The sequence below is a fragment of the Haliaeetus albicilla genome, chromosome 29 (assembly GCF_947461875.1).
Source record: "Haliaeetus albicilla chromosome 29, bHalAlb1.1, whole genome shotgun sequence".
Taxonomy (NCBI): Eukaryota; Metazoa; Chordata; class Aves; order Accipitriformes; family Accipitridae; genus Haliaeetus; species Haliaeetus albicilla.
In genome coordinates, this window is record NC_091511.1 from 6,829,414 (window position 1) to 6,856,608 (window position 27,195).

Sequence of the window (27,195 nt, forward strand, 5' to 3'; positions counted from 1 at the left end):
CACCCATCATTTTCATTATGGCCACGAGTGTGCGTGGGCTGGTAGGTTTTTGCACACCAACAGGCACATGTGCACACACAGTGACCCCATGTCCATGTGTGGTCACCTGTGTGTTATGCGTCTGCACACAGGCACAGGTACACCCATGGGCGTGGTGTAACGCCTGTTGTAACACACATGTGCACGCTAACACATGCACAGGGCCACAAGTGTGTGTGTTGTAATACACATGTGCACCCTGATGTGTGCACAGGCACACCCGTGTGCCTGCTGTAACACATGCACAGCCTAACGTGTAAACAGGCACAGATACACCTGTGTGCATGTTGTAACACGTGTACAGCCTAACGTGTATGTGGGCATGATTACACCCATCTGCATGTTGTAACACCTGTTGTAACACACATGTACACCCTGACACGCGTGCACAGACAAGTACCCATGTATATATGTTGTAATGCCTGTTTACATGTGTGTACAGCCTGGCATGTGCACACAAGCATGAGTAGACCCACATGTGTGCTCTTAACGCATGTTGTTACATGTGTGTACAGCCTGGCAAATGTGCACAGGCACAAGTACTCCCATGTACATGTTGTAATGCATGTTGTAACACACACGTGCACTGTGACATGTGTACACAGGCACAAGGACACCCATGTGCGTGTTCTAACATCTGCCATTTACACATGTGTACACACATGTGCATGGCACCATGTCAGAGCCTGGCATACGTGTGTGCACATACAGCCTGGTGTACATGTGTGTGCACACACACATACACACGTGACCCCACATGGGCAGCTCTGTACCTACCCCTACACACACGTCAGCATCAGCTCCTGAAGCCATGTGTATGTGAACATGCATGTGAACATGTGTGCAGTGTCCAGCACAGCCACACACGTGACATCGCCACTGGCACATGTGGTCCAGCCCAGTGCACACACATATGTGTACGGACAATACCCCAACACAACCCCATGTGTGCACTCATGTGTGCACACCCACACACACCTCTTGTGTGTCGCCCCCCTCCCTGCGCACGGGGGCACTCACACGGCAGCAGGTCCAGCACTGGTGCAGGGGAAGGGGCTATGCACCAGCCATGGCCTGGAGCGGGGGAGTGGGGGGAATGGACATATGGTTACTGAGAGGCACTGGAGCCCCCCGTTCCCCTGCCCCGCAGTCCCATACTAGGCCTGGTAGAGCAGGAACCCAGTATGAACTGGGGGTGCTACTCCCAGTGCTGCCAGTATGACCAGTACCTCACAATCCCAGCTCCAGTACAGCCATTAGCAGTCACTTCCATTCCCAGTACTCCCAGTAGCTGGCAAACACACTCTCAGTATCCCCAGTACGACCAGTACCTGCTGTTCCCAGCTCCCACTACAGCCAACACCTGTCCCTACCAGCATACCCATTACCCCTCACTCCCAGTACACCCAGGTCTCCAAATACCTGTCCCTATCCACTCCCAGTACTCCCTCTCCACTCTGGCTCCCATTTCCCAGTACACCCAGTAGCTGCCAGTAAGAGCATCACCCATCATTCCTCAGCCCCAGTATTCCTAGTATAGCAACACCTGTCACTCCCACTATACCCAGTATCTCTCACTCTTAGCTCCAACAAACACCATTATTCACCGTTCCCCATTCACAGTATAGCCCTTACACAGCACTGCCAGTTCCTAGTATGCCCAGTACATGACATACCCAGCTCCAAGTATAGCCAGCAGCTGTCGTTCCCAACTCCCAGTAACACCAGGAACTATCATTCCTGGCTCCCAGTAAGACCTGGATCTCCCAGTACGACCTATATAGCCTTTATGCAGTGATCCCAGTATAAACAATACCTTCTACTCTCAGGGAGATTACAGATCTCATTCCCTGTCTTAACATCATCTGCTAGTTTCAGTCCGAATCATCAGAACCTGCAGAAGCACAACCACAAAGAGCCCCTTCTTATGTAGAGGTTTAACTTGGAGATCATTAGGATCAAGTTACTACCTTTTTCTACAATGCAGGTCAGCATTTTATCTACTATATTACATTGTAGTTTGCCTAAGAAGCACGTGCCACGGTACTTTGCCACTTCCCCCCCCACACCCCACCCCAGAACAGGCGTTTCACTTCAACACAGACATTTCGTAATTTCAGCATATAGGCAAACATCAAAGGTATTCATCTCCTTTACGTAATGGCTTTACCTGGGAAGAGTACAGCTTCACCTCAGGGCAGGTTGGAAGAGAAGATACTGACTAGCTCTCACACTCCCAACTTCAAGGCATTCTGACCAAAAGGTTTGGGTTCAAACCTTCTGTTCGGCACAGAAATAAATAGAAAGGGTTGCCTGTTGCCTGCTCGAGAGAGTATGTGAGAACACAGCAAAACCATTCCCAAGCACGCATTTTTCTTAAATGCTAATAACCTGTTGGATTAGCAAGGAAAGTTCTACCCTGCTGCATGCTGCCTCTGATTATTTTTTTGATTAAATCACTTCTTAGAGAAAAACCTCAGAAAAGCAGATGAAAGTGAACAGTTTGGGGGTTTTGGCTTCATTTTGGTTTTAAGGTGGTTAAACAAGCAATTTTATTGCTTCCACTCTCCGGAAGCATTTTCTTTGTTTAATAACGGATGAGAGTTTAGCCAAGTAAATCCAAGAGGTACTCTTGTTTCTTCTCAACGCAGCAGGCGTCACCATCTGTTCGCGCTTGCCAAACACACATCCAGTAAGACCAAGAGAGCAAGGGCTCCCATCTGCTCCGTTTGCCTTGCGTGGCAAGGAGGAGGACAGCAACCAGCCCGTGGGAGCAGACACCTTGCAAACAGCCACCGCGCTAAGGAACGCAGCCCACTGCTCAGAAATCACTGGCCTATATAAGGGCTTTCCATAAAGGTACAAATGAGAAGGACAAAAAGAAGGACCAAGCATCTACAAGATCAGAGCAGAATGAGAAAGCCAGGAGCATAACTTGCAACACTCCAAAATGAAAAAAAAACCCACAAAACAAACAACTTCTTACGAGGCTGTCACATCATCTTGGAAGACCAGTGCACTTGCCTGGGCGCCAGCAGGACCCAACGATTCTTACTCCTGAGATTTTCATCACCCGTTGTGGCAAGCCACTGGGCAGGCCTCATTAGCCATATCCTCAACAGCTTTAATTGATGACTGTAGCCCTTGGGACAGACAAACAAATGACAGGCTAGCCAGGGCTGTAAGGAAGAAAGAATCCCATGCTACATCTACATATAACAAGCTGTTTCTGAGTGACAGGAGACTTGTACTCCAGGAGTAAAGGTGTCCATTTTAAATGACAAATCTACTCAGCGGGATCGCTGTCTTCACAGAGAGGCACTCCTACTCACCCTGCCACAAAGGCGGCAAAGAGGAAGGGAACGTATGAAGAACACAGAGCCAGAACCAGAACCGAGCTGGGACGGCTGCCAAAAGTCTCCAGGCACATCAGACCACAGCACGCTCCACATTTCTTCACAGGTCTACTTGCCTACTGGCTAAATAACTATTTTGTCTCCCTCCCTCTTTTCTTCTGTAGTACTGTACATTGCTGACAGCGGCCTACTGCAACTTGCTTACCATAATTTAGCTTACTAAATGCAGTAATGCATGCAGGTATTTTATAGCACCTGAATCAGTAAATCGTTTTTTTCTTCACTGAACCTCCCAAGAAATACATAAAGGCCTGTCCTAGCCAAGCTAAAAACACACAGTACACAATTAGCTTCACATTTAACAGAAGGAAGCATGTTGTATGGAGTCAAACCTCTGCAAGTACGTGGAATGACAAACTGGGTATCTTCTCATCTCGTTACGCTCCTCCATGCTAGCAGCCGCTCCACTCCCAGTCTTCTCAGACACACCCTGAAGATCCATTTAGCCTAACTGGTTCTGTAAGCAGTACCAGACTCCCCCAAATGGGGAAGAAGAGTATAGGTGTGGAAAACCAATTCCTGGAGGCACACTAAACACATGGGAGAAGAAATTATTCCATGCAATCTTTAAGAACTCCACATTTTCAATACACTGGGAAAGGAGGAGAACTTACATACTTAAGGGTAATTTATAAGCTTTAGAAGTCACCACCTAACAATGCTGCTACCTGTCCTTGCAGCTGTTGGGATAAGCTTCCTTTGACCTGCAAGTTTATTTTTCACAGTGCCGTGGTTTAACCCCAGCCAGCAACTAAGCACCACGCAGCCGCTCACTCACTCCCCCCCCATCCAGTGGGATGGGGGAGAAAATCGGGAAAAGAAGTAAAACTCGTGGGTTGAGATAAGAACGCTTTAATAGAAGAGGAAAGGAGAAACTAATAATGATAATGATAACACTAATAAAATGACAACAGCAATAATAAAAGGATTGGAATGTACAAATGATGCGCAGGGCAATCGCTCACCACCCGCCGGTCGACACCCAGCCAGTCCCCAAGCGGCGATCCCCCGCCCCCGCTCCCCCCAGTTCCTATACTAGATGTGGCGTCGCATGGTGTGGAATACCCCGTTGGCCAGTTTGGGTCAGCTGCCCTGGCTGTGTCCTGTGCCAACTTCTTGTGCCCCTCCAGCTGGGCATGAGAAGCTGAAAAATCCTTGACTTCAGACTAAAGACTACGTAGCAACAACTGAGAACATCAGTGTTACCAACAGTCTTCGCATACTGAACTCAAAAAATAGCACCGTACCAGCTGCTAGGAAGACAATTAACTCTGTCCCAGCTGAAACCAGGACACACAGGATCCCTGCCTCTAGGGCAGTTGCCATTTTGTACTGCTGCAGCCTCTTCCACAGGCAGTGCATAGTGTCATTTCAGAATGCCTTTTATTTGTTGTTTTCCGAGATTCAAATTAGAAGGCCATTTGGAAAAAAAACATCTGCAGTGGGCCTTTGGTATGGAAGGCCAGGTAATGTTCACAAGCCCAGTGTCCTTTGCGTACGCTACAGCTGGTCGAACTGGCCAACATCTCATCCAGTCACTGCCCCCTGTCCTCCCTGATTTTCTGAACATAATGCTGCCATGAAGGTAAACATCTACTGATGGGAATCCCTTATCAGACAGGGTGCTTAGCCATTCAGTGACAACTCTTACTGGTGCCTTGCTTCCCCCCCATCCTCCCCCACCATATTTCAGCCATTACACCTCAGCAAACTGAAACAATGCAGACTCCTCGGTTTGTTTTACAGCTCCCGGGACTCCAGGCTGTGATGTGCTTGAGGAGATCTGTCAGGAAAACAATTATGTTTGTATCACCTAACTCTTCAGTTTCAGTATCAAACTTCAACATGCTAAATTTCTGATCCAGCGTACAGAAAGACTCCTGGGACCTAAGAACTTGCAGATGAGTGCGAGCACACCTCGCTGCCAAGGAACAGTACCTGCCTTCGCAGGAGACATGGAAATGGGTGATCTGTGAAATAGTGATCTTGAATAGTTTTTCACAAGGTGAGTCTTTCCCAGGATCAATAGAACAGGCTGAGGCTTTTTTGAAGGGCTTTTATTTGCCCACTGGTATGTCAAAAGAGGGTTAGCAACAAAAACTTAACACTATATTGTATTTCACAGCTCAGTGAAAGACGTGAGACTGCAGACTAGTGCATAAAAGGCAATTCAAGAGAATCACAACCATTGCTGTACCCTCTGGGAGAGGCTTTCAAAGCTGTCTGAAGGATTTAATTGGATTTGTCTGCTTCTCGCCCCATTGCGTGGATCTACAGTTTTACTGCCAAAGGGTTTAGGTACTACAGAGATGGATACCTTTAAAACAGCAACTGTAATGATCTCATGCATAAATATACACAAAGATGCTCTAATATCACCCATGTTTATAACTCAATGGATGCTCCTACCAAGGCAGTGGTTCCTCTCCCTAGCCACTGAACAAGTAAAAGGATGGAACAAAATGGCATGATCAAGCTCTGAAGCAAAATCTCCCTCCTCATTTAGCTTTAATTTAGAGCTGCATTTAGTGGTGAAAAGTGCCAGCCTGACAGCTCCGAAGCATGAAGCGCTTGATCTTCTGTGCCAGAAGCACGCAGGCACTGGCCAGGCAAGCTGCCTGCCTACTTCTTGCCCTGCCAATACAATATATAATTGAGGAAAGTAAAATGGAGATAGAAATGTATTTTCTCCAACTATTTGATGCTGACAGCTTCTCGCCTCCAGCCTTCCTGCACCTCAGGAGCTCGGAAAACGACAACAAGAAGTAAAAGCAATGAACACTGGCACTGCATTACTCACGGAGTGGCTTTTCCACTCAGAACACTGGTTGCTCTTCATCACCATGAAGACTAATTGTCTGGGTTTGGAGGAGTGCCTTGGAAGCAGTGCAGGGTCCCAATTCAACAGCGTGTCATCTAGAGAGAGGAAGACAGTCTGTGGCCCAAATGTCTCGCTCAACTGCCACAGCAGGAGAACAGGGAAGCGTTATCCCTGCAGTATTGCTGAGACACCGGCTTCAGTAATGATGAGACACCAAAGGTAAGTAACTTTCCCCAGGTCTCACTAAGCATGCACTCACGTTTTCCAATTTCCTTTCACTGAACTACACAAACCCTCTCTCTACAACAATAAATGCACGTGCCCAGGACCATTCCCTGAAATGGAGGCCAACTGGCACAATTACCCTTGGCCATTTGGTTGCATTTTGTTATTGTCGTGGTTTAACCCCAGCCAGCAACTAAGCACCACGCAGCCGCTCACTCACTCCCCCCCCATCCAGTGGGATGGGGGAGAAAATCGGGAAAAAGAAGTAAAACTCATGGGTTGAGACAAGAACGGTTTACTAGAACAGAAAAGAAGAAACTAATAATGATAATGATAACACTAATAAAATGACAACAGTAGTAATAAAAGGATTGAAATGTACAAATGATGCGCAGGGCAATTGCTCACCACCCGCCGACCGACACCCAGCCAGTCCCTGCCCCCCACTTCCCAGTTCCTAAACTAGATGGGATGTCACATGGTATGGAATACACTGTTGGCCAGTTTGGGTCAGGTGCCCCGGCTGGGCATGAGAAGCTGAAAAATCCTTGACTATAGTCTAAACACTACTGAGCAACAACTGAAAACATCAGTGTTATCAACATTCTTCACATACTGAACTCAAAACATAGCACTGTACCAGCTACTAGGAAGACAGTTAACTCTATCCCAGCTGAAACCAGGACAGTTATGCAAAATATGGATGCACAACAGCTGCATCCAAAATGCCCACTGGGAAATCCCCTGGCCTGCTCCCACTCGTGAGTGGTGCCAAGGAAGTTGTTGAGCTTTTCAGCTGACATGGGCCAAACCTCTACCTGTAAACCTCCAAATGATTTAGCACTACAGATGATCAAGGTCCAGTTCACGGGAACACTCACTGCTGCTGTTTAATTCAATACCACAGATGCTGCCAAAAATTCTCCCTCAGACAGCATCTCACAGTAACATACACAGGGTAGGTTTTTTCCAACACTCTCTTAAAACACCAGTAAACAGAAGCAGAGGAAAGCAATGGGAATAAATCAAGCTCATCCGCTATCATCTCAGGGATAGAAGAGTGGCTCATTATCTTAAGAATACAGCCTAAAGAGCATCTGGCTTGAAGCCCAATGTTCAACTGGAATCATTTTTTCCATTACTGTGATGAACAGGTAGAAGGGGGCAGGGGGGTGGGTTTGTTTTTAAACTTCTTACTTTTAAATAAAAAGGGGAACAAAAGGTATTAAGCATCTACAAAGAGACAAGGTACTATCAGAAGTGTAGGATCTAGCAACAAGAAGCAACTGAAGAAAGGGAGACAGAAAATGGGAAGGGTCAGCAAGTACCTAAGCACAATTCACAAGTGAAGCGATCCTGTCAGCAGAGCCCTTTTTGCCACCAAAATGCTTGATCAGCAACAGTTCAGTCCTTCAAACAAGAGGACATCAGAGCAATTAAAATGTGAAAAGGCAACACATACCTTGAAAGACAACTCCTGAAGAGGCAGTTGATTTGGAGGAAGGAGAAATTGGAAGAGATCTCCAGGCCCATCATAAACTTACTGAACTCCATATTAAGCAATAAGGGGTTGACTGGTTGCTTTCTGCTTGCTTTCCTTCCATCGGAAGGCTGCTGCAGAACCCAAATCTTCTAAGCATTTAGAGTTTTCTTCCAGTTTTCAGCTTAAATTTACTCGGGACCAGGTGGTACACATGTCTTCCGGTGCCCACACCTTTAAGCCTAAAAACTGTTCTGCCTAAATGGTATTTCCCTCTCCTGCATTTACAGGAGTCACCCCACTCTTCTTCCACCTGTTTTTTCTAGCCTAAGCAAATCAAGAACTCCTGATGTCATCACGCATGTCCATCGCCCATGTCCCAGCAATCCCTGCAGCTCTCTTCTCCCGTTATGCCAGAGGGAGGTCATCTTTCTTGTACATGAAGGACCAGCAGGGCAGCCACGTCAGATGAGCTGTGCTCTGTTCAATGGCATTAACTCTTCACCACACTTCCTGAAAATATTTGGCCTGACACACTGCAGTGTAGCACTTTCTTATGCCCACATCACACTGTTGGCTCCCAGCTGCTCTCCTGTGCTTCCCTTTAGCTACCTGTAGTTCTTCTTCCCCCTCCTCAGTTTTGGCTAGCTGAAGAACAGAGAAGAGAATCATAGAATCACAGAATCATAGAATGGGTTGAGTTGGAAGCGACCTTCAAGAGCATCTAGGTCCAACCCCCCTGCCATCGACAGGGACACCTTCCACTAGACCAGGGTGATCAAAGCACCATCCAGCCCGGCCTTGAACACTTCCAGGGAGGGAGCATCCACAACTTCTCTGCGCTACCTGTTCCAGTGCCTCACCACCCTCGGAGGGAAGAATTTCGTCCTTATATCTAATCTAAATCTACCCTCTTCCGGTTTAAAGCTATTACCCCTTGTCCTATCACTACGTGCCCTTGTCAAAAGGCCCTCTCCAGCTTTCTTGTAGGCCCCCTTCTTCCCTCTCTTCTAAATATCTTCTTGGGGGTCTCAGCTTGCTGCCCTTCAGCTACGTAGCTTATCACAACAGGACAAGGATAGCACTGTTTTCTCCCCAAGTAAGCAAATACTTAAACTGTTTATTTAAATATAAAAATAAAAAGGAAGGAAAAAAATGACAGCTAATTGGAAAGTGAAAGTTCAAATTGGTGCTGAAGCAACTTGACGACTTACTCTGCAGCTGTAGCAGAGGGCTTGGCACTTAGATGTCTGATCATAATACGACAAAAAAATCCTTCCACTATGGCTTCAAATTACAAGATAACTCCATCTAAGGGAAGACAAAATGTACATACGCAAACATTGCCATATGTTTATAGTGCCTTCTCAGCACAGTGTTTCTCTCACAGCACCAAGAACTTACTGGTATGACAAATTACAAATTTTAAGTGCTACTTTAAAGCAATTTACAGTTAAATCAACAGTAGTGAGAAAATAGTCAAGAATTGGACTTGCAGAATGGGAGATGATTCATGGCTTTCTCAACAGCTTTTACTCTTGATGAAGCTTACAACTATCTTACTATTTGGGAATGACATTCTTTGTTAGTATTGGTCCGGTTAGAAACTCAGAAGGCTGGCTTGTTCATCATTGCAATTTTTCTATCAGAGGAAAGAAAGAACTGAGGAAGCACTAAGCAGAAAGGCGGCCAACAGGTACCAGTTTCAACTACCTTTCACCTGGCTGCAGAAAGAAGCTTCTTTCTAAAAACAAAAATTGCATCTCTATATGCTAGGAAGTGTCTTTTTTCCACCCTTCACTTCACTAAAAAGCTTTTTGGCCCAGCTGGTTTTCTCCTGATGCAGAAATGTGGAAGTATCAGGAATCTGGCACATTTGTATAGGAAAGCTGTTGCCCACTTAGCTCTGTAGCTGTGACGGTAGGCGCTGCAATGGTCACGTAATGACATCTAGTATGTAAAGAGCAATCAAGACAGGATTAACAGCTACCAACAAGTCAACAGATTTCCTGGAATTGTTCTGGAATCATATAATCCCTCTCCAAAGGAAGCTATCTGCCTTGAAGATGCGAGACAGTCAGTGGCATTTCTACAGTTGCTCAGCTACATTTTAGTTCATCAATTAGCATGCAGCCTGGCTTTTAAAAGACATTGCACTGGCTAGAAGAGTCAGAGCTGAATTGAGCTCTCACATGAAGTCGAGGGGACAGGAATACAACAACACGTATTTACCACAAACCGGAATATAGCTGACAAAACAGTAATCCACTTGGCACAGCAGACTTGCCATGATTTAGATGCTGCTGCTAACATCTCGAGCAGAGGCTGCCGTTATTTTATGGGCTATCGTTGTACTCATGAAACAGCCAGCCTTTGCTTGCACGAGGACTGGAGTGAGACCCCTGTGAATTACTATGCTCACTGAGTCAGCCAGCAGAAAATAAATAAATAAATAAACTTTCAAAATCACATGTAGCACAAAAGAGGGCCTTCTTCAGAAATTAATGGCTCTATAGATAAAACAATGGATTAGATCAGTTTCTCATTAAGTCTTAAGTTCTCTGTCCTCTGCTCTGATAGGTGTTGATTCAAGATCTCTCCGGACTCAGAAGCTCTACAGTTGGATATCCCGGCAGGAGCAGTGGGGGACAGCAGCCAGCTAGACCAAGACCTACTCCTTGTTCTCTCTGTTAAGTCAATAAACCTGAAGGAGCATAAAAGTGACTCCTCTGGTAGCAAAACCAGAACGGGATGAAGGGGCTTGAGGTTTTCAGAACTGGTCTCCCATATATCATAACGATGTAGCAGGAAACACTTTATTTTGATCCCAATTCACAGTTCCTTCATAGCCAGAAGAAATTTCATTACAGGAATTTTCATACCACTACACTGGCAAAAAAGCATACAAGCCTTTTTATACCTTCTTCTCCTTCTATACTTGTTCCATAAAACCATCTTCCACTCTCCAGCTCACGATCCCTCTAAGCAGAAAAGTCCTATCTGCCACACACTTGTCATAAACTAGGTAGGATATGACAAAGTTTCAAATACAGCAGTATTCGTAAAATCAGAAACATCAAAATGGAAAAAAAGGAAAAAAAAAAAGGAAAAAAGGGTGGTGGGGTAAAAATTAGTTTCTACCTTGACTGTTAGGCTCTTAAGCTGCCAGTACTTAACACTGATGTTTCTATTTCCATGATTGCTACAGTTCTGCGATTTGTGGATATCAGTTTGAGATTATCTGCCTTTCCCCAGCTCAGGCAATCCACTTCTTGATGGTTTGGTTGGTTTTTTTTAATGTTTAAAATGGTTAGAATCCACCCCTCCAAGCTATCCTTACGCTCCTCTCGATTTAAATACAGGAAGTTAGCTCCACTGGTACATTCATCCACAAGAACGTTAACACCTCCAACTTCATAGACAACCGTAAATTATTTCTGTAAACAGCAAATTACTAAACATAGTACAACACTCTATGAAAGAGAAAAAGAATGCACACCATCAGCATTTCCCTTTTTGACTAGAAAATGAAAATCTCTAACAGCAGATAAGCCTGAACTAAACATCAATCAAATCTGGACCCCAAATGGGGTATGGCTTATGATATGTCACATGTCTGGACTCGACTCTTGAAAGCAATCATGCACTTAGGAAAATTCAAGGCTGTTATGCAGAGGTTTAACTAGAGTCTTGGCAACGTAATTTGGGACATGAAAGGTATTTGCAGTACAGTACCAGGTGCAGTAAAGGAAACTGGTCTTGCAGTTTAATTCCAGCGCCGCATCTGCAAACAAAACGAGGCTGCTACGTTTGAGGAACATGGATGGAAATCTCACCTGCCATCCTGAAGTTATGCTGTGGCATTTTGTCACTTCTTGTCACTTTCCTCAGGCTTGGTAAATCTTTTGCAGAGTCCGAGGCAAAGGCCCATAGCTTCTTCCTGTTTGTAACAGCGGATGTCTGGGTTTTTGCAGGCTGGTTTGCTGTGGAGCACCACTTGTACCCTCGATTTGCCTTCATACATGCATCCTTGTACTAGAAAAGAAAAGGAAAATTGCCAGTCATGACATTATACTATCCACAGGGCAATAGAGTGCACTGCTTGTAAGAGGATTTAATACAGTAAATAATCCTTAAATATCTTGATTTTTGTAAGAGTTCAGTCACGTGCTTAGAGTCTGACCGCCAACACAATCTAACACGAAGAAATCTTAAGATAAGTTGAGCTGCATTTAAAAAAGTGGGGATTCTCTCTCCTCTCCTGAGGGTTTATCACCCAGAACCCAGAGCAGGCTGAAGTTCTGATCCTGCAAACTGCTCCCCAGTGCTTGAATGCTCACTCTGGGAAACCAATTCTGTTGCAGGTTCAATCTTTGTTTACCTTCTAGTTTGAATGAAAGGGAAGCAGACATTTAGCAATAAATGCAGCATGATGCTCCTTAGCTTGCACTCCCTTTCCTCTAATAGATCTGTATCTTAGAAAATTTGAGTATATTCTTTCCCAAACCAGGCGCTGAAAATAAACCACTATCAGCATCACCTCATTTTCAGCAACTTCTGATACATCATCCCAGTGGGCCTTCCAAAATGTACCATGCTGCACAGCTGCATGCAATACACTGGGAACACTTAAAACTGTCTTTGGCCTGGAGCACACGGCACACATCTCAGTTGTTTGCTATATTCTTGCTCTGAGGCAGCAAAATGAACAAAGCCAGGCTACATACACATAGCGGGGTAGGGGGAGAAGGTCTGGATCCTGCGCCGTTTGGGGGGTAGGGGGAAGGATGGGAACCTATTTCATTCTCAAAATGCAACCGTGACGTTTTCCAAATACCTTGCTGACCAGACCAAGACAAGATTTTTGAATGTTAGCAGCAACAAAAAGAGCACATTTCAGTATTTCGAGCGTGCTGCTGTGCAAGGTGGAGAGCGCATGAATCAGAGGAACATGCCACACTTTCCTGCTACAGCTGTTTGCCTAACAACGGAGAGGGGCATACAGCACTGGCTGCTGTGGGAAGCTACCCAGTGAGGACCAGTGCTGACTGCAGGGAGGAAGAACCCAATACCTTCCCGTGCCCTCAGTAGCTCCCAATGGCAGCAAACAACCAGAAGAGCTGTTTTACCCTGAAGCACATGGCAGGGCAGCTGCAGGAAGTTTCTGCCGTGCTTGCACAGGTTCCCACCCACCCAGCTGTCACCGGTCCCCATTACGGCACAGAGAAACACCTACGTTTCATGCACATGCCTGCACAGAAGCACATGCAGAGGGAAAAAATCCCTTGGGTGTCACATACTGAGATGGCACCGACAACCTTGTTCACTGAGAGAGTCACTGCGGCGTTTTCCCTGATCAATAAACAGCATGCCTTGTGGCAGGATCACCATTACAAGCGTATCGCTTGCTTTCATCTCCATCTTTATCGGCTGGCACTTGCTCCCTCCAGACTGTAGCCGGGATAAAAGCGATTCAGTTTACAACAAGCACAGCACCGTGTGAGCCCGCTGTGCGAAGTCCTGTATTTATAAACAAGGCTATGAATAACAAAACTCTGCAGGGACCGCTGACCCACACAGAGGCTGTGTTTTCTGAACAGGGCGTCTGCGTGAAACCTGCCAAGTCAGGGCTGCGACCCCCCTCACCCTGTCCCTTTTCTCCTTCCCTCAGCCGGGCCCGGCTCCAGCTTGGAGCCCCCTCCCCCGGGCAGCCAGCAGGCAGGAGACACCCCCACGCCAGCCCAAGGGCCTCGCTCGCCTCACGGGCAGCCCCAGCCCTCACCTCAGCCGGGCCGCAGGTGGAGCAGAGGCCGCAGAGACCAACATGGCCGCCCGGCAGCCCCGTGCCCCAGGACTACAGCTCCCAGCATGCCCCGGGAACCGCTAGGGCCTCTGGCAGCCCCGCAGGCCCCAGGACTACAGCTCCCAGCATGCCCCGGGAACCGCTAGGGCCCCTGTCTGCCCCGCAGGCCCCAGGACTACAGCTCCCAGCATGCCCCGGGGCACGTCTTCCTGCTGCCTGACCCTGCAGGGACACCATCCCCGGCCCGGCCCCGCCCCCCGCAGGCCCTATGGCCGCCTGCCCGGGGGAGGACGAGGACGAGGAGGAGAAGAAGGAGAAGGGGAAGGGGAAGGGGGGACAGGGCGGTGGGGTGGGGTGGGGTGGGGTGGGGTGGGGTGGAGTGGGCGGAGAGGGGCAGGAGCAGGAGCAGGAGCAGGAGCAGGACAGAGAGAGGGAAAAGGCGTCAGGAGAGCGGAGCGACAGAGAGATGGGACAGGGAGCAGGAGAGAGGGACGGAGGGGAAGGGTGAGAGGAGAAAGGCAGGGAAGAGAGAAAGAAAGGGAGAGGCAGGGACAGAGAGCAAGGGGAGGACGGGAAACAGCCCGGAGAGAGTGAGAAACAGAGGGGTGCGGATCAGGACAAGGAGGGGCAGGAGGACAGAACAGCGATGGCCTCCAGGAGGGAGACGGCGGAGGAGCAGAAGGGGATGGGGAGCAGGACGGAGGCCCAGAGAGAAGAGAGAAGGCCCAGCCAGCTGAGCAGGAGGGGATACAGGCAGGAACGAGGGGCCAGGCTGCGGGAGAGAGAGGAATAAGAAAATACAGACGGGGAGCGAGACAGAGAAAGAAGGAGAAAGAAGAAAGCAGTGATGGGTTAAAGACAGAGAGGGAAGAATTAAAAAATGGGGGCAGGGAGCCAGACAGAGCGTGATGGGGAGAGACCAAAAATGGCAATTCTGGGCAACTGCCCCCGTTTCTTGAGCGCTCCCCGGGAACCGCATCACCGGGAGCCTCAAGGAATGTGCTGCCTGCCAAAGCCCTGCCCTGGGCCCAGTCCTGCGCCCTAATATTGGTGACGAGCATTGCCTTGCGTAGTGGCCAGGACTGAGGGCAAAAAAGGACAGCTGGGGGGGGGAAATCACGCAGCTGGTTTTGGGTTTGTTCTTTATTTTTTTTGCTTGATGTTCTTGCTTTTAAAAAGAATACTATTTAAGCTCTAAATACAAACTGCAAGGAAAAAGGAACTAGGCGTACCAGTCTGGACACATTTAAAGCCTGAACCTCTTCAACAGCTGCACCAGCCACCACTCACTCCTGCTGCACACGCTCCACCGCCTGCCTGCAGGTACAGGCAGCCGCCCTGTTTCTTGAGCGTTCCCCAGGCACGGCAGCACCAGGCAGCTCAAAAAACCATGCTGCCTGCAAAAACTTGAGCACAGCTGAATTCTGGTCAATTTTTCCTCTTTTTAGGCTGGGTTAAAGACTCACGCATCGAGAGATGGCTCAGGACCATGCCGGGGCCAGTGGCACTGCTTTCTGGACCCCGTGGCGGCGATGGGCAAAGGAACGGGTTGTCAAATCCCGGGCCTGGGTACATGTGTGGGTTTTCAGGGTCACCCCTGCCTGATTTTTCCCAGCGAAGCTGCAGGTAGTGCCAGCCCTGTGCTGTAGCCCTGGGGCTGAGGCTCAAGGATCCGGGCATTTCCACAGGCGCTGCATCCTGCCAGACCCCGCTGCCGGCTGCTGGCTGCCCTGGGCTTCCCCCTGTTCTCTCCAGCTCTGCTTTCTGCCAGCGCTGGGGGCACCCCAGAACAGCCTGCCTGCTCCCCGCAGCCCCACTGCCGTCCGCGTCTGCAGCTCATAGGTGGTGTCCACATGTCACAGCTGGTTTGGGGGGTGGCAGGTCTGTCTTGTGGCAGCCTGGGAATGGGGGCAATGCAAACCCCATCCCTCCTTTTCAATCTTTGTCCCCAGGGAGACCTACTGGAGACTTACCATGCACTGGAGAGCGTCCTTCAGGGAGGTGACAGCCGATGGCAGAGCAACGCTGAGACCCGCCTGACAGCAAAGGCGCCCGGTGGCCACGGAGGAGCCCAGGTGCGCTGGTTCTCTTGGAGGCCAGCAAAGCAGCCTTCCTCTGCCCCTGGTTTTGTGAGGTACGGAGCAGTGCAGAGATGTTTCTCAGGCATCCAGGCCTGAGGAGGGTTTCCCAGTGCCCCCGTGAGAGATCCTGCTCCCAGGCAGCATCTCCTCCTCGAGCCGAGGTCGTATCTAGCCCCCCGGAGCTGGGTATGGCTGCGCTGAGGGGTCTCGCAGGGAGGACGGGGTCATCTGCCTGCTGGCTCTGACACAGAAATGATGAGCTGAAGCCCCGTGGCCATGGTTGGCTGGTTCAGCATCTCCGAGTGCCTTTCTCCCATGGAGCGTTTAAGCCAGGCACTGATGGATAATGTGAAGATGGATGCTGGTGATGTGCTGGTGGCTCTGTCCCACTGCCACTTCAAAGTTGTGATGTCTGAGATCTGGGGCCACCTGCAGGCTCTAGCAGAGATGTCCAGGGAGTTTGTGTTCCATTTTTTGATATCTTGGGGCTACAGTGTGCTCGGGTTATGGTATGCTAGCGTTGCAGTGTGCTAGGGCTATGGGATGGCAGGATTACAGGATGCCAGAGTTCAGGTGAGTTAGGATTAAAGCATGTTACTGTTACGGACCGGCTGTGGGTTTGTTGGCCCTGGGTTCTTGGAGTTATGTTATTTTTGCCTTGTCTCGTGTCCTGGGTGGTCTTCTTTTTTTTTTTTGCAATTCCTTTTTTATCTTGTTTGTCTTTTCAGGGTTTGGTAAGGGGCCTTTGGTTTGTGTATGTTTCTTCTGGCTGTTTTTTTTTACTGTTCCAGTGGTTTGTGTTGCGTTTTCTGTCTCAAAACCACCATTTGTGGTCTGATATGTCTGACCAGGTCATACAGAGTTACTTCTGGTGCAGTCTGACTCATTTCCAATGAGTCAGGAGCTTGGTAGGTAGGTAGGTACGGAGGACTTGGAGTCAATTGTGAACAACTACCAGATGGCTAACGGGCACCTATCCCACTCATCCCTCCGCAATTCTGTATTGCTATGGACTTTACCAGCCATTGTCATGGACTCTGAGCCTGTACTGTAGTGAAGTCAAAGCAAGTATTAAAAAAAAACAAAAAAAGAAAAAAAAAAGAGTGCTTTTCTAAAATATTTACAGGATTGGAAACAACAGGTGGCTGTGGGCAGGTGTGAATACAGAGAAGTGGGCAGTGTGCATCTGGATTTAGGGTTTGTTCTGGGATTTGGGCAATGCTACCAGGCCTACGGGTTATTTCAGGTTTGTGGGGTGCCACTGGGTTGAAAGCAGCATCTGCTCCAGTGGAAGCAAACCCTGTTCCTGCAACAGTGCCAGCAGTGCATGTCATAAGGTGCTGCACACCAGTGTGGTCATGCTGCACTCTCTGGATGGTCGTTTCAGCAGCTCGGGTCCCCGTCTGGCCACCCTTGAGAAGAGCTGGGGTGCCACCCTCTGGTGTTCTTAACTTACCCGGTTTGAGGTGAAGTCATGTCTCTCATGTTTAGAATACTTCAGGATAGTACAAACCGTGCTGTCTGCTCTGCCTTGGTAGTCAATGATGTGTTTCTGTTTATAGCTGAATTGCCTTATTCCTTCTTTTGAGTCTCTGATGCAGATCACTCAGGGCCATTGATCGAGGCTGATTTTTGAATTGTGCCTGCTGTTTTGCTCGTCAGTGCTGCAGGAGGGAAGCCAGGCAGCGCTGCTCCACTGCTGCTTGCAGGGGTAGCCATGGAGGAAAGAGGCTTTAGGAAATCCCTTCCCAAGTCCACCTGAAGCTCAAGAGGTTTTCTGCCAGTGGGGTTGCTGCGGCACTTGCATCACTTGGCAAGGTCTCTAACTTTCCTTGGGATCACCTTAGTTTCTGCTCTGTAGGAGATTGCTGGCAAGCATTGAATTCGCACAGCCTGTGCTCCTGTTGAACCGTCTTGTTGCTTTTTGTCGCAAAGCAGTTTGTCAGAAAATGTCTGGTGAACGAGGCTTCTCGTGATAGTTCGCTCTCTGGATATTCAGAAACAGGAGAGGGATGTAAGTTAACGTTTTTAAGCTGGATGGAAACAGCAGCTTGAATTTATTAAATGTTTTGGCACACGTCAGAGTAGCTCTGATAGCATCCTTTGCCTTCTAGCGATACTGGGTAAGGTCATGAATCTTTAGTCCCGTGCTAGGTTTTCACCTGCAAACACTTCCGTGTACTTCTTCCTGCATCTGCTTTTGTCCCTGTAAAACCAACAGCTGGTCTCTGGGTCTTTTGCTTTGTGGCCAATGATATTATTTTGTAGTTTAGTTCATCTGCGTTTCTCTCTTTCTCTCTGTCCTGTGAAAATTAACTCTATCGCAGCTGAACCCAGGACACTCTCTCAGTCCCTCTGTTTTGGATAGCTGAATAATCTCGTAACCTGTTAAGTAGAAGATTAACCAGGCGCCTATTCCTGTACTAAAGAATGCAATGTAGGAGCGAAAGGCAGAAGCGTCTCAATAGGACACATGTAAAAATGCAATGTCATTGACAGTTTCGGCCGTGTTTGGCAGTGGTGGTTGCTGTAGCCCTGTGCTAGCTCCGTGCTTCTAGCTCAAACTCGGTGCAAAGGTTGCCTGTGAGTTTCTTGCTTGGTTCTGCCTGTGCCTTTGGTTGGCTGGTGGGTGGCTTTATGCCTTATCTGGTAGGCTGATTTGTCTGCTTTGGGAAGATTTTGAGCTGTTGAACAGGTGGGACTGAGAGCAGGGAAGGCATCTGGCTTTGGGCTTCTGTGTGATTTCGTTAGTGCAAGGACACTGACTACTTTTTGGCTTATCCCTGTTGTTCAGTCGAGGTCCATCAGCCTCCAAGAAAAGGAGAAGTCTAAAGGCAGCATCCTCCCCAGCAAGTTTTGTTCTAGGCGTCAGTCTGCCTGATGTCCACTGTGGAACTGGCGCCTGTGAAGAATGATGATGAGAGGTGCTGGGACTGCTTTCTCGAGGAAGAGCTACAGGCTGAGCCTTGGGCCAGAGAAGTCCAAGCTCCCAGGGACGGGCCTGCACAGGCTATGTAGAAGACGGACCGCTGTGGATCGGGGTGAGAGCCCATTGCCTTTACTTGAGATCCAGTCTTACCGTTGCCGATACGAGGTGTGGTGGGGTTGAAACTGAGTAAATCCCTGAACTGAGATCTGGGAGGCCGTTCCCGTAGTACCAAGGACTGCACCAGAAGCTCATGTCACAGTGCCCTTTCTTCAGCACACAGCTCGGCCTTGTGAGACTAGAGAATGTCCTGTTGCCTGTCTTTGTCCCATCCGATTCAGGGACTTCCTCTTCCAGGTCAGACGGCTCCTCAAGTTCTCAGATTAGTCCTTTCCTGGGAACTTTTGATACTTGCTAGGCAGTCTGTTTTCTCTTGAACTGACTGATCCAGCAGAACTGTGCTTTTGAAACCACAAATCTGGGATTTGAGGGCTTGTTGCACTCAGAAATAAAGCAGGCTGCATCAGTGTGACACTAGGGATTGTTTTGCACAATGAAAGCTCAAGTGAGGCCGTACATCCTTAAAGGCAGCTGTGGTTTAGACTAGATGAGCTACATCTGCAACCCTTCCTACCTCAGCGTGTTCTCTGGTGTTGTTAAGAGATGTGGGTACATAAAATGTTCCAGGTATGAACAGAGGACATCAAGAATTGCAGTAGTGATAAGATTTATTATTTTTTTTTTAAATGGAGTTGGATTCCCACCTCCAGCTTTTGAAGTCATTCTATCTGGCAGTTGTACAGCAGGATTCCTGATGGTGCAGTTCCACCTGTGGGAAACAAGTTACAGCCTCCCATTTGCTATTGAAGAGCAGCTCAAATTGGAAATAGCCCCTGTTGCAGAGATGGACCCCATAATGCTGGACTCTAGAGTTGTTAGTGAAGACAGTACGATGAATGACTTCTTGAAGCTGTGTTTTCCACCGTCTTGTCTGTACCCTTGAACATCATTTCCCTGTAGTTACCAATTTCTTGCTCGTACATGAAATTAATGCTTGAGTTTACCTCCTGACTTGCTAAGCTTATTTTGCTTGTATTTTACCAAAAGATTGTGAAAATCAATTCACAATCATTCAGCAGCTGCTGAATTATTATCTGCATGACATCTTTACCAATGCTGGTGGGTACCAACCTGCAGCTGCTTACAGGAATTGGGCTTCTTCTCACTGACTAGATGGCAAGTGATGCTGTATCAGTCCCCAGATACGCAACACTGTGGGAAAGGAAAGATCTTTTAGTCCTCCTCCTGTTCTTCCTGTTCTTCCTCTTCCTCCTCCTCCTCCCCCACTAAATCTAGTGTAAAGCTCTCCATACAAGTCTGGCCAGCCCGTAGCCTCAGTAGCATTTACGTAGAGGAAATAACATGGATTTCTTTTTTTCCCCTCCCCTCAGCCCGGAGGATCCCACAGAACTGTCCTCAGACTCCGGGGCAGAGAGAAATCCACAGAAGAGCAGTGGCCAAACAGCAAGCACAGAAGCAGCTGTAGCCAAAAGCACCTGAGCCTGAGGATGGCAGGGAGCGTGCTGATGTGCAGACAGCTAGGATGCTGAAGGGGTCTTAATTTCATCTAAATCCACAACCTCAAAGCATGTGGGGGAGGGGCAGTGCCCCAGGGCCGTGGCCGCGGTGGGAAGGCCGGACTGTGAGGTCACAGAGCCCCGCTGTGCCACGCCGTGATGTGCAGTGCTGTGCCACGGGCACCGCTCCAGCAGTGCCAGCAGCAGCAGCGGCAGCAGCAGCAGCGGCAGCAGCAGCAGCGGCATGGTGCAGGCGTGGGGGGCCATGACCCCCACCTGCCTCATTATCCTCTTCGTGGTGTCCCTGCAAGCCTGGGATGTCGGGGCTGCTCCGTGGCAAGCGCGGGGATTAGGTAGGTGGGCAGGCGAGGGCCAGCACCCAGCCCTGGCAGCGTGGCGCAGCACCCACCACACCTCGGGGTGACGGCGGGGCTGGGGTCGTGGTGTGGCAGGGCTGTGAGAGCAGCGGGGCCGGGCTGGGCCGGGTGAGTCGTGGCCAGCTCCACGGGCAGCGGGAGGCAGATGCCCCGCGGGGAGGTGCAGGGGGCTGCAGCCGCTGTGGAGGCATTTTCGAGGTGACCGGTGGGGCCGAGAGCGGCACCGCGGGGTGAGGAACCATCCCTCGAGCCGGCCCTGTGCTGCCCTGCCCCAGGGCAGCCTTCCCCTGGCCTGCATGTCAGGGCCAGAGCAGCACTGCAGGGGCCAGGCAATAGCCTGCAGGAGCACTTCTTCCCAGGACTGGTCACAGCCGTGCCCGGGGCCGTGGCTCTGCCGCTCCCCGGCTGAATGCTGGCTTTCAGCCTCAGGGACCCAGGTCCGTCCTTGGGAGATGTCTGCTCAGAAAAACAGGAGCATTCCTGCTCTAGCCCCACAGTGCTCTCCTCAGGTGAACCCAGGTCCCCCAGGCCCTCTGCAGCTTTGGAAATCTCCACCCATGTCTGGGTCCCACGTCATTACCTGCCCCCCCTCCAGTGACGGCAGGTCACTGGGAAAGAAGTAGATCACAGCTCTAATGGAAACGTGCTTGCTTACAGCTGTGCCTGTAGCCAGTGGCCACCCGACTGCTCAGCCGGATCTTGTCTGGGAGCCTCAGGGCAACCCCACAGGTACGTCACTTGAATGAGCGGGCATTTAGGTTTTAATATTCGTTCATATGAAATGTAATATTTTCTTGGCCGATGCTTAGACATGCAGAAGAGCAGGGAGGGAATGGGTCAGGCTCAGTGACGCGGCCTGGGGCGCTCTGCCTTGCAAAACATTCTTTCCCAGCCTCTCCGACCCTGCGCTGCTTCCAGTGCCTGCTGCAAAGCCAGCGGGCTTGTTGGGGTTGAGTTTAGAGCTGGTGTGAGCTCCAGGGAGTCCTTTCTGCCGGCAGCGCCGTGCATGGTTTGTTTTAAACTGGCATGGTCCAGGCACCCAGTAACGGTCTGCACAGTGCTCCTGAGTGGCAGGGAGAGACGAGTGCCACGGAGCAATCCTGTGTTTGAACTGCATTTGTTGCTGTTGACATCTGAAGAAGCCTATTGAAATATTTCATGGGAGCTTCTCTGTTCTGTTTTACAGACGTGGCTGGACGCAATGGATATCCAGCTTCCCAGCCGGGTTCCAGGGCTGACGTGCAGGGAGATCGCATGGGTACGTCATGGCTTTTTACTTCCTTTGAGAGCTGCCAGCTCAAAGCCCGAATGTGAGCAAGATGTCTCTTGCAGGTGTGAGAATATAGACCTGCATCGTGTGTGCCATGTTGTTCTGTGATCCCCTTATATGTTCTGCTATTCAGTATGCCAGTGTATATCACAATGTATGATGGGAACTTCTCGTGGGTGTTTGGTTGCAGACGTGGGTACAGGGAGGGCTTTTCCAGCGTCTCGGCTGGGTCCTGCGCTGGAGCTCACCTGGCATCCCAGGGGTGAGTAGTCAGTCCTGACTGACTTCGCAGACTAAGCGCTCGTTCTCAGTATGTTATTCCTGAGAAATTTAACTTTATACTTTCTGTTAAGGTCCTCAAAGAGCAAAGTACAAAGCTAAAGCTGAAATAGGAAAATCTTCCCAGCGGTCACGAGAAGTCCTGAAGGAAATCCTGAAGGAATTGGACAAAGCAGCACATGGTGGGTATAACTGGAAGACTTGGGAAGCTGAGGTTTCAGATGCATGTATGGACAAGCCGTAGCCTACGCAGCAGGAAGGGATCGATCAGAGCCTCACTGCACTGTCACTCAAACTTCACGCCTTGCAGGTGCTGGTGAGCTGTAGAGATGGTGCAGAGTCTCTGCTGCCAGTTGTGGTTCAGCTGAGCCCCAGGGATGGCTGGTGCCCCAGTTATAGCGTTACTGGCCAGAGCTGTTCTGGGCAGATGTTGGTATCCAGCTGGCAGGAGCTGGCGGTGCTCACACCTTGAGTGTGTGAGGGACTTGGCTTAGGAGCTGATTCCTGATAAGCCATGAGAGGGCCAGCACCCTGCCAGTCGCTGGCGGGGAGAGTGCTCTTGGCCGGTGGACGGGATGCGCCGGGAGCTTGGGGTCACTGAGACCGGCAGACTTTGCCTGGGCTGCAGGCATCCCCTGGGCAGGATGGGAGCACCCTGGCTTCACAGCCTGGTCTAACCCCATTGTTGTCCTTGATGTCTGAGGACTCCCGGTGACACCTCGGGGTCAGGGACAGGTGAAAGCTGGACACCCAGCTGAAGGCCATACACCTAACTTGAAGGCAGCTAAAATGAAGGGCTGTGAATTCGGTGTCGGGTGGTTTGCCTGTCTGTTTCTAGTTGTGTTTTAGATAACTTGGTTGTGGTTTTCCTCTTGTTTTGGGGGACTGTGGGCTCTTGGCTGCCACTTGTGAAAGTGCCCAGAATATGGTAGCAAGAGCTTGCGGTTCAGTCCACCATGCGTGTCTGTTACCCTTACCATGTGGTGGAGTTGGTATGATGGGAAGTGCTTCTCAGAAGGACTCTTTCCCCAGCTGAACTGGTTACAGCATCTTGCAGTCTTCTGCGAAGGAAGTAATTTACCATCATCTTGCAGTTTGCCAAAAATGCACTAAGTGGAATGTGAACAAGATCACATGCAATCCCCTGCACTCTCAGCAGGTCAGGATTTGCTGTCTATTGGTAAACTGGAAAGTGTCTAGCGCTTAAATTTTTCTCCGTGAATGACACGTTGTTTGGACTAGTGACTAGGTGCACCCCCAAATGCCCAGGCTTTGTTTCTAAGTGTTATTAATGTATTTTGAGAAGTATTGCCTCCTGAAGATACCGCGTTCCTGATGAGGAACGGTTACTTCTAATTAAACCGAGCCACTTTCTTTCTAAAGAGATGGACCGTGAGACTGTGGAGAAGGAGGCGTTTCAGGACGGAGATAGTCACACAGTGCCAGTTACTGACGAAAAAACAGGGGCAGTTCAATCAACAGGCGTGCCAGGTAATTGCTGTCCTTCAGTCATCCAGTGTCATGAATCAAAATCACTGTGTGTCTGCAGCCTCTTCCCCTGGTGCCTGCTACTGCACATCTTGTCAGCAGCCAAACTATTAGTACAGAGCGAGTGTTCTAAAAGAAGCCAGGAACGGCTCTCTGAGGATGGCTGTCATCTCTGGGGCGTGGAGGTTACTGCCATCGGTGTGCCAGAGAGACACTCACTCGGAACCCTCTGTGTGGGTGCAGTGAGATGCTCACCTCCCACCGCACCCTGTTCACAGGAATTTCAGAACGTTGCCGTTTTGGGAATGAGGCCATCTGAGCCACCCTCAGCAGATGCTGGGAAATACAACTCTTAATTGAATGTGCCTCCTGCAATGCCTGCATCCCAGAGCTTGCCCTGAGTCCCCCTAAGCACAACAGAGGGGGATCCCTCCTGTGAACTGAGGTCCAAAGGGATTCACTGACGGATCGGGCATGGGCTTAGAGAGAACCTGTGCCACCCTCCTGCACCTTCTGTGCCTGACCATGCTGAGGCTTTACCTTTCTCTGATTCTTGGCAGTGGCAGTGCTGTCCAGCCCTGGAGAAGCCCACCACATGAGGAGATATGATTTTTTTCCAAAGAATCCAGGTAATTAGCAGTCTTGCAGGGGGCCATAAGGGGGAGACAAGTCCTGAAACCTGGGGGCATGCAGGCTGTGCCCGCGCTGGAGAAAAGGTGAAGAGGGAGAACGAGGTTCAGGTGTCTCCTGAGAGGACCTGGCTCCATCCCCTCGGGGTGTGGGTGCTGGGCTGGGCAGAGAGCTGGGGGTGGCACTCCCTGATGCAGGGATGGGTTTTGTCTGTGTTGCTCAAAGGAACGATTGGTCAAACAGCTGCGCTCCCCCACATGCTCTCCATCTGGCCTCATGAGTTCTGTTCAGTGGGACAACTTGTCCCAAAGGGCCAGAGAGAGCCTCCAGGCAGCACCATTAGCAAGCCTTGGAGAGTGAAGGTGGGTGAGCGCAAAAGAAATTGTGTGCAAATGTGACGGGTGGCCGAGAAGGGGGAGCAAACCCGTGACACTGGGAAAACTGGATTACGGCCATGCCAGAGTGTAAGCAAAGCTCTGAGGAGAAAGAGAGGCTCCAGAGTGCATTAATTTGCAACGGCTTTGAGAGTTTCCTTTGCTTCTACTGAAACCAAGGAAACGTTGCAGCCTCAGCATGTTCGCTGGTGCAGAGATGCTAACAAAGTGAGAAAGACCATTTCCTGGCAATGTCAGACCTCCTGTGAGATTACCAGCAGCGTGTGGACACACTAATGCACAGAATTGTTCCTCCAGGTGCAGATGGCAAGAGAAACACAAATGCTATGGATCCTCAAGATTTCCGGTACTACTGCATAGAAGGCGCCGTGGCAGTCTTGGGCTCTGTGCTGTTTGGGATGATATTGTGTTGTGTGATCCGTCTGTGGTGGAAGAGACGACGGTGAGTTGTTGGGAGGATTTTTTGCCAAACTTCTGTATTAGATGGCTGCTATGAGCCATGAAACATTTAGAGGTAGGGTATTCTGGAGTGCCGAGTCAGTTACCAGCCAAACTCTACTGAGATTTCTGCTGTAAGGTGTTTTAACTGGCCTCTCAATTCACATGGGCACTCTTTTCTGAAACCCCTTCCTCCTGGGGCAAGTGTTAGTTAAAAGTGACCCTGCCTCGACAAGAGCAGACCCAGCAACAGACGGAGGCAGACATAGCCATAAAAAGTGAGAATTGCAATCGTGACATCTGCCTGCCAGTGCACCTACCAGCAGAAATCACCCTGTTAGGTGATGCCGTAAATCCCAGAGGTTCACCTCGGCCAGGGTGTCCCAGCAGCTCAGACCGTGGTGAGGAACCTTCCCAGCTCTCGGCCTTGCTTTGGAGAAAGAGAGTCAGCCTGTCCCATCTGCACCTGAGCACTGCCAGCATGCGTGTTCTCAGCACAGGCAGGGTTTTTTTCTGTGCAGGGGTACGTATCTCTTTGGACACGTATTGTGAAAGGAGGATGGAGGGCACGTCACTGAGCAGAGAGCTGAGGCTGTGCCCTTGTCTGGTCAGGGACGGGCAGGGCAGCCGAGTGCTGGTCTCTGCCAGGCACACTGAGAAAGGCGAACAGGAGGCTCTCCTGGCCCTGCAGTGCTGTGCCCAGCTTTGGTCCCCTCGGTCTGTCGCGGGCAGGTCTCCTTCCAGGCACGTGCAGAGCAGGCAGGTCAGGATGGTCAGGGCCGAGAGGAGACGAGCCATGGGCAGGCGAGCGGAGCCCCAGACGAGGGGTGCGGGGTGCCCCGTTTTCTGCACGTTGCTCTCCATGCCCACAGCTCCCAGGTGCAGCCAGGTGCCCGCACCCCACGGGTGTGCTGCCCCGCACCCTCACACCCGCCCGGCCCCACAGCCGCGGTGGGGCCTCAGCAGCCTCCTCTCTCCGCAGGCGCCTCTCCGCAGCTTCGTGAGCCCGTGCAGGAGGTGGAAATAAACGGACGCCTGAAAGCAGACGACAGACGACCCTTTATTGCTAAAACACACACATATTTATAATCACATATTCTGCAAAGTCATTGTACACGCTGAATTGGGTTTGTGTGGCAAGGTTTTGGTAGCGGGGGGGGTTACAGGGGTGGCTTCTGTAAGAAGCTGCTGGAAGCTTCCCCTGTGTTCAAGAGAGCCCATACCAGCCAGCTCTAAGACGGACCCGCCGCTGGCCAAGGCCAAGCCAATCAGCGATAGTGGTAACGCCTCTGTGATAACATTTTTAAGAAGGAAAAAAAAAAAAGTTGGGACATTGAGAAACAGCCGCCAGAGAGAGGAGTGAGAACATGTAAGAGAAACAACCCTGTGGACACCAAGAAGGAGGGGGAGGAGATGCTCCAGGCACTGGATCAGAGATTCCCCTGCAGCCCGTGGTGAAGACCATGGTGAGGCAGGCTGTCCCCGAGCAGTCCATGGAGGTCCACGGTGGAGCAGATATCCACCTGCAGCCCGTGGAGGACCCCACGCCGGAGCAGGTGGGTTCCCGAAGGAGGCTGTGACCCCGTGGGAAACCCGCACTGGAGCAGGTTCCTGGTAGGACCTGCGGATCTGTGGAGAGAGGAGCCCACAGAGCAGGTTTTCTGGCAGGACTTGTGACCCCGTGGGGGACCCATGCTGGAGCAGTGTGCTCCTGAAGGACTGCACATCGTGGAAAGGACCCATGCTGGAGCAGTTCGTGAAGAACTGCAGCCCGTGGGAAGGGCCCACATTGGACTAGTTTGTGGAGGATTGTCTCCCGTGGGTGGGACCCCATGCTGGAGCAGGGGAAGAGTGTGATGAGCCCTGCCCCTGAGGAGGATGAAACGGCAGAAAATAACGTGTGATTACTGTAAACCCCATCCCCGTCCCCCTGTGCCGCTGGGGGGGGGT

The 27,195-nt window shown here is 50.1% G+C and overlaps 1 protein-coding gene across 9 annotated transcripts in view; it reads left to right on the top strand.

The window, feature by feature from the left end:
• Positions 1-27,195, top strand: part of LOC138682569 (uncharacterized) — a 71,113-nt gene that overhangs the window by 31,877 nt on the left and 12,041 nt on the right. For 2 of the 9 annotated variants that reach the window (XM_069773825.1, XM_069773824.1), the window contains 8 exons: positions 18,660-18,906; positions 21,403-21,474; positions 21,932-22,003; positions 22,206-22,277; positions 22,369-22,476; positions 23,678-23,785; positions 24,343-24,411; positions 25,105-25,249. In XM_069773825.1, coding sequence (XP_069629926.1) covers positions 18,777-18,906; positions 21,403-21,474; positions 21,932-22,003; positions 22,206-22,277; positions 22,369-22,476; positions 23,678-23,785; positions 24,343-24,411; positions 25,105-25,249 — 776 coding nt within the window. In that variant the 5' untranslated portion in view covers positions 18,660-18,776. Of the gene's footprint in view, positions 1-14,880; positions 15,108-15,232; positions 15,411-15,736; positions 15,919-18,659; positions 18,907-20,418; positions 20,722-21,402; positions 21,475-21,931; positions 22,004-22,205; positions 22,278-22,368; positions 22,477-23,677; positions 23,786-24,342; positions 24,412-25,104; positions 25,250-26,227; positions 26,753-27,195 lie in introns of those variants that run through there. The other 7 variants (XM_069773822.1, XM_069773829.1, XM_069773823.1 and 4 more) reach the window with 7 other exon arrangements.